The following is a 7,500-nucleotide window of genomic DNA, read 5'->3' as shown; positions in this document are numbered from 1 at the left end:
GCATACTACATGTATAGCTTTATGTTTTGTGTGTGTCTACAATGATTTAATCTTTTAAGATACGAATATAGATATATCAACAAACATGAAAAACACAGCCTATACAATTTTCCCAAAAAATGTAACGGGTTAAAAACAGACATTAAAAACAATCTTAAAATTCGATGTCCTCTGTTGACATTTTTCGCCTGAGTAGGAGTCACTTTTTTAACCGAAACATTTGTGGGTCTTGTATTCCAATTCTTAAATGTGGTTTTATGTCATCCAATTCAATTTCCATTTTATCATCACCAGCCTTATATTTTATTATCATTATTGCTATCGCCACCAACATCATTGCAATAATTCTCCTTATTGCATTCTCATTTATTATTGTTCGCGATATCATTACTTACTATGTTTTACTATGGCCTAGAGTACCAATTCCACATTTAATTAACGAATTCTCGATAAATGCTTTTTAACACAAATCTGCATTTCAGTTATTCCTTTTCTTATACACTTGAAACTGCAATAATACAGTAACATAGATAAAACCAAAATGATTATATTGATAATAAGGAATGATAATGATAATATAAATAATGGTGATTATAAATTGATAATCCTATGAATAATAGTAACAATGATTATTTATCTATGCATTTTACTTCTCAGCAGTTTCATTTCTCTTTTATTTTTAAGAATATCATTAGCATAATCTATTTAGTTTTCATTTCATTTTCCTGTCTTGTCTTTTTTAACTTCCCGATATATATATATATATATATATATATATATATATATATATATATATATATATATATATATATATATACTCACTTTCCGACATAAATTTCTTTTCTATTCTTGACTTCTCTGTATGATTATCTGTGGACTTCCCGGCATAAATCTCCTTTTTTTTTCTTTTTTGACTTATTGACGTAATTTTTTTCTTTACTTCCCGGCATAAATATCTCTTTCTTCTCTTTCTTTTTTTTTATTGGACTTCCCGAATTAACTTTCCTATTTTCTTCTTTTTGACTTGACTTTTCTTTTTCTTTCCTTTTTTACTTTGACCCCGACATGACTATTCTTTTTTTTCTTCTTTCCTTTTACTTCCCGACATAATTATTTTTTTTTTCCTTTTCTTTTTTCCTTTCACTTCCCGGCATAACGTTCCCCTTTTATTTCTTTTTTACTTCCCGACATAACTATCTTTTTTTTCTTTTCTTTCCTTTTTTCTTTTTCTTTGACTTCCCGACATAAACCTTTTTTTCACTTCTCTACATAACTATCCCCCCCAGCCCCATTTTTTTTTTTTTTTTTTTTTGACTTCCTGACATAACTATCCCTTTTTTCCCTTTTCTTTTCTTTGACTCCCCGACATAACTATCCCCCTTTTTCTTTTATTCTCTCTCTTTTTCTTCGACTTCCCAACTTAACCATCCTTTCCTCATACTCACCAGGACCCAATGGATGACCACAACAGACACCACCACTTGGAACAGGGTGAGGATGCAGAACACCATCCAGATATCCACTAGCTTCATGTAGGCGGTGTGAGGGATGGATGAGTTCACCTGCGGATGGATGAGGAAGGGGTGAGGGAGGAGTGAGGGAGGGATGAGGAAGAAAGGAGGAAGAGAGATGGGGATGGGATGAGGAAGAGAGATAGTGAAGGGGTGAGGAAGTGATAAGGAAGGGATGAAGAAGAAATTAGGAAGGGATGAGGAAGAGATAAGGATGAGGAAGGGATAAGTTGAAGAAAAATAATAAATACAAAAAAATATATACAATAAAATCCAGATATCTTAACCAGTCTAGAAAAAAAGATAAAATCCAACTATAACCTACGAAATGGAAAAAAAATAAATAATAGAAAAAATGTATATAATTTAGACCAGATACTCAAACCTATGAGAAGAAAAAAAAAACTATATACAAAATTAAACAATAAAACCCTTTTACTCGAACTTGCGAGGGAAAAAAAAGAAATACAAAAAATAAACGAGAATAAATAAATAAATATACATAAACAAAAACAAACATAATAAAACCCTGCTATCCAAACCTATGTGAAAAATGGAACAAATACAAAAACAAACACGTCGAAACCCATCATATCTAACCTAAAAAAGAATAATGAAAATAAATAAATAAAACTGATACATTAGATAAAATCCAGCCCCTCCAACCTGCGAGAAATAAAATTGATAAATATTAAAAATAGATAAATAAATAAATAAATAAATGAATAGGATAAAATCCAGAGACAGGAATCTGCGAGAGAGAGAGAGAAAAAAAGCAAAACAAGAATAAATAAATACAAAAATAAGCAAAATAGAATCCAGCTCATCGAACCTAAAAGAAAAAAGATAAAACAAATACAACAAATCCACAAAACAAAAATAAATTAGAATCCAGCTCCTCGAACCTAAAAGAAAAAAAGATAAAACAAATACAACAAATACACAAAACAAAAATAAATTAGAATCCAGCTCCTCGAACCTACCAGAAAGAAAAAGATAAAACAAATAAAACAAATAAACAAAACAAGAATAAACAATAACAACAGACTCCAACTCCCCGAACCTGCGAGAAGAAGGTCGCCTCCACCAACAAGCCGGTTAACCCAACCATAATTCGCTCGTTAAAGTTCTTTATCGGGAAGAAGAAGACGAGGTAACCGATCACGACGATGATGAGGGTGGGAACGTAAGTGGAGGTGATGTAGTAGGTCGCAAGATTGTCCAGGTACAAGTGGACTTCGAGACCGCTGTAGTTCCCCTGTGGATAAGATACGATGGTAAGCTGTTTTGGGTGGGTTGTCAGGTTTTGTGGTGTTTGTGTAGTGTATATATATAATGTATATATATATATATATATATATATATATATATATATATATATATATATAAAATAGACTACGGTAGGGTAGAGTGAAGGACACTCAAGTAGTGTAGAGTAGGAAAAAGCTAAGTAGAATATGGTGGGGTAGAGTAGAGTATAGCAGAGTAGGATAAACTAGAATATGGTAGGGTAGTGTAGATGAGACTAAATTAGTGTAGTGTATAGTAGGATAATGTAAACTAGTATATGGTAGGGTAGCGTAGATGAGACTAAATTAGTGTAGTGAATAGTAGGATAATGTAAACTAGAATATGGTAGGGTAGTGTAGATGAGACTAAATTAGTGTAGTGTATAGTAGGATAATTTAAAGTGGAATATGGTAGGGTAGAGTGAAGGACACTCAAGTAGTGTAGAGTAGGACAAAGCTAAGTAGAATATGGTGGGGTAGAGTAGAGTTGAGCAGAATAGGATAAAGTAGAATATGGTAGGGTAGAGTGGAAAAGACTCAAATAGTGTAGTGTAGAATAGAGTAGGATAAAGTAAAGTAGAATATGATAGGGTAGGGTAGAGTAAAGCAGAGTAGAATAAAATATAGTAGAATATGGTAGGCTATAGTAGACTAAAGTATTGTAGTGTAGAGTAGGATAAAGTTAAGTAGAATATGGTAGGGTATAGTAGAGTAGGATAATGTAAAGTAGAATATGGTGGAGAATACTAAAGTAGTGTAGTGTCGAGTAGAGTAAGATAATGTAAATCAGAATATGATAGGGTAGAGCTGAGTAGACTAAATTAGTGTAGTGTAGAGTAGCATAAAGTAAAGTAGAATAGGATAGGGTAGGGTGGAGAAGACTAAATTAGTAGTAGTGTAGTGTAGAGTAAAGTAAAGATAAAGTAAAGTAGAATATGGTAGGGAAGAGTAGAGGAGACTAAATTAGTGTAGTTTAGAGTAGAGTAGAGTAGGATAAAGTAAAATTGAATATGGTAGGGGAGAGTGGAGAAGACTCAAGTAGTGTAGTGCAGTGCGGAATAGATATAGGTGTACTTCGAACCCACTTTAATTGTTCTGTGTGCGGAATTATTTGTGGCGAGGTGCGTTATACCGTCTGAGTTTATGTTCTGTTATGTTGTGTATGTAAATGTCCACCTTGTATTTTTTATATTTGCCTGTAGACGAAGAAGGGAAGGGGGGGATGCTATGTTGTGTTGTCTTATGAGGTGGTTGCCATTTTTGAAAAAGTTTGGAAACTGTATTTATATCGATTTCCATGGAGGTTAGTGGCACTCCTAGAAATTATTGAATTGCAGTTTATGGAAACGACCTTAGAAGTTTGAATAACAGTAATTGTTATATTGTGAGAATTCCAGCAGTTAGTGATCGCAGTTTAATAACAAAGTACTTTTTTGACAATTAGCTGCTTGCAATCATATTAATAATGACAAGATTGGTATGATAACAATAAAGATGAATGCAATGGTAATATTGTTTTAATCTTACTATTTCTTTCTTCCTGTCCTTCCGTCCCTACTTTCTCATTCACTCAACCTATTTCCTTATTTCTCTTAACATTATTTTTCTAAGACAAGTATCTCACCACATCTTGCTTGCTGATCTCTTCCTTCACTAAGACGTACTCCAGCAGATTACGTCTTCCACTAAAGGAAATGCCGTACTTCTCGTCCGGAATCACCGTTATATAGTCTCGCGTGATGCCAGCTATCACCAGTCTCTGTAATAGATTTATATTAATTAATGAAAAGATGGGGAAGGCTGGATCAGTAGCAACACGAGGAGGTGTCATGGCGCCTGTTTCCATTTTTGGAAAAAGCACATGGGGTTTATTTCGATGATGTCACAAAACTTACGGATGCTTTGTGAATAGAGTAATTTTGGTCTTTTCAATTTTCAAAAAGGATGGAAAATAATGATTTTAATGGTTATATTTTCATTGAGCAATCGTCAAAATATCCCTGTGGATGAGAAGATTATGGACGATTCTGATTCTGATATGAATGATTCTGAAGTGGAATTGCTCGCAGTGGGAGTCAAGCCAAAGACCTGTATTTTTTACTCAACTTGAAGGAATTATAATTGCTTTTGTTAATACCTCCATGCTTTCGATGAATGAATGAAAGGTATTTATTTAGTGTGTAGGATACCAGGCCGGGATATTTTCAGAATAGCACATGTTCATTAAAACAGAATAGGTTAAAGTTTTCATGGCTTTTCAGGCGTTTTTGACTTCATAAAGTTTTGTTGGCCTGGTATCCAACACACACGCACTTAACATACATGTTCTCCTCACCATAGAGCACTCCTGTTCATCGAAGGGGAACTTCTCTAAATCGAACTGACACGGTGTCGTCACAGTTACCTTCCTCATTAGCAAGAGTGAGTTCTCTTTTCCTGCGAAAACTTCACCTGAAACAAGAATAAAGAGTGATAATTTCAGCGCTACTTTAGTTATCTGTTTTTGTTATCTGTGAAGACGCTTGTTACCGCATGCAACTTGAGAAGAGATTGCAACTGAAACAGGGAATGCCTTTTTGGTTGATTTCTTAATGAGAGTTTGCAACTTTCTCTCCCTCTCTTTCTCACGCCTCCCTCTCTCTCCAACTCTCCATTCCTTCTCCCATCTATATAGTGGTTGGAGCAAAAAGTCGTAGAATACCTTTATAAAAAATAAAAAAAAGAAATAGAGAGAATTATATGGAATATAGGTAGAATTATATGGAGTATGAAATAATTACCCGATATTTTCTAGACTAATTGCATCGTGTGCAAAAACATAAATTATATATAAGTTAAAATAGTTAATATTTTCCTCAATGACTGAAACATAGAGAGAGGAAACAGTCCATACGTTCTTGAATTACTGCAAAGAGAGGAATTATATCAAAGATGGAGACAAACGCATATTATCTTCAATAATTGCCAAAAGAATGAATTGCATATAACTTGAAACAAACATTTGCCGTCTTTTTGAATGACTAAAACCAAAGAGAGAGGAATTACAAGGTTGGAAATAAACCATCATTTCTTCGACAACAAAAAGGGAGGAATTGTTTACATGCTGAAACAGATATAAAATGTCTTTTTGAATGTCTGCTGCACCGAAGAGAGGAACCACAGGCCACTCACTCGCTTGCTCCTCCTCGTCGTCGTCGGCCAGGGGATCCGAGTACCGCCGGACGCTCAGGGACGACCGCCGCTCCAGGACGTCGCTCGTGGTGAGGCCGTCGCCGAGGAACTCCATCTGCGGCGTCCAAAGCAGCTTCTCGTCGCCGCTGAGGGAGTTGAGTTCGGTGGCGTGGTTCAGGTGTCGGAAGCGCAGGCGGGGGTCGAACCACTCCGCCGTCACTTCGACCTCGCAAGTGAACTCGAAGTTGTCGACGTCGATGCTCTCTATCGCGTAGATGTGGAGTTGAATCTGGACCTCGACGGGCCTGTTGGGGGCCGAGCGCGGGGGCGGGTTGTCGCTGTTGTAGGAGGGCTCGAGCGTGAGGAAGTCGCAGCCCATCTCGTCGGAACCACTCGGACAGTCGAGCTCCATGTCGCACCGCTGCTGGATCTCAATGCAGCTGCCGTCGCTGCACGTAAACTGGCCTTCCTTGCAAGACGTGATTGTGATGACTTCGGCGTCGTTGCCACAGACATCGTTCTGGACTGTCCACTTGTGTCGGCCGAAGGGATAGTGCGTCGGGGACTTCATCTGGAGCGTGGCTTTCACCGAGGGCCTGTCGAGCCTTGCCAACTCCCAGAAGCCGTGATCAGATGCGTTCGCGTGGCTGTCAGGGAGAGGCGAATGTCGGGTGATCATGGAGTAATGCGTGCCGGTGAAAGCGACCGAGCCATTGTCTTCCGTCAGGAAATACTGGCGGTCGAAGAGCGAGGCCTTGCACAGCCCCCGCACCTTCAGGAGGACGACCTTGTCGAGGTGGCAGATGGGGCAGGCCGTCTCCTTGCAGCCGACGGTATGCCAGCCGCCGTGCTCCCGCGAGTCGATCTTATCATCTCCCACAAAACCCACACAGATAAAGGGATTCTCGACGACGGGTTGCCTCCCGACGAAATTAGTGTAGGAGAGTGGTTCTCCTGTGAGGTAGTGGTTCCACGTCTGAGTTTCCGCGTCCCCCTGAACACCGAGCCAGAAAGAGAACATCGAACCCGTGTTACAGACACTTCCGAAAGGGACGCTTTCGTTGAAGAGCCGCCACGTGTCCTTGTCGCTCATTGGCAGTGCTAGTTTGCCTCCTGAGAGCCCACAGATATGCTTTGCCTTCTCAAACACTAAAGGCTCAGTAAAGACAAGGATCTTGTCCCGTCGCGCAGCGCAGGACCTCTCCTTCGTCGTCTCCAGCAGGTCGACATTCACCATTTCGAAATCCCGCTCAATGTTAGAAAAGCTTATGATCGGATCGGCCGACGCATCCGCCGCCATCTCACACTTCCCGAACACCAGCATTTCAACGTCGCTCAAGACTCGGTCGTACACCCTGAGATCGGCCAGCGTCCCGCTCAGACTCTGGGTATTGGTGAACCCGCCCCCGTACGAGTCCTGGTCCTGTCCGAGGAGGAGGAGTCCGCCGCCCCGGACTCTCAGCTGGGATTCACTCAAAGTATCTAATTTATGCTTGGCAATATTGCCGTCGACCATGAGGCTCACGAGA

The 7,500-nt window shown here is 38.9% G+C and overlaps 1 protein-coding gene across 1 annotated transcript in view; it reads right to left on the bottom strand.

The window, feature by feature from the left end:
• Positions 1-7,500, bottom strand: part of LOC138860788 (uncharacterized) — a 10,814-nt gene that overhangs the window by 593 nt on the left and 2,721 nt on the right. The window contains exons 3-7 of the mRNA XM_070119125.1: positions 5,972-7,500; positions 5,136-5,251; positions 4,425-4,559; positions 2,575-2,769; positions 1,446-1,562 (exon numbers count right to left, since the gene is read on the bottom strand). The exon at positions 5,972-7,500 is cut by the window's right edge and continues 124 nt beyond it. Of these exons, the coding sequence (XP_069975226.1) occupies positions 1,446-1,562; positions 2,575-2,769; positions 4,425-4,559; positions 5,136-5,251; positions 5,972-7,500 (2,092 nt within the window). The remainder of the gene's footprint in view (positions 1-1,445; positions 1,563-2,574; positions 2,770-4,424; positions 4,560-5,135; positions 5,252-5,971) is intronic.

Source organism: Penaeus vannamei, chromosome 43 (assembly GCF_042767895.1).
Source record: "Penaeus vannamei isolate JL-2024 chromosome 43, ASM4276789v1, whole genome shotgun sequence".
NCBI classification, from domain to species: Eukaryota; Metazoa; Arthropoda; class Malacostraca; order Decapoda; family Penaeidae; genus Penaeus; species Penaeus vannamei.
The sequence above is the reverse complement of the archived record's forward strand: the minus strand, read 5'-3'. Positions and strand labels throughout refer to the sequence as shown.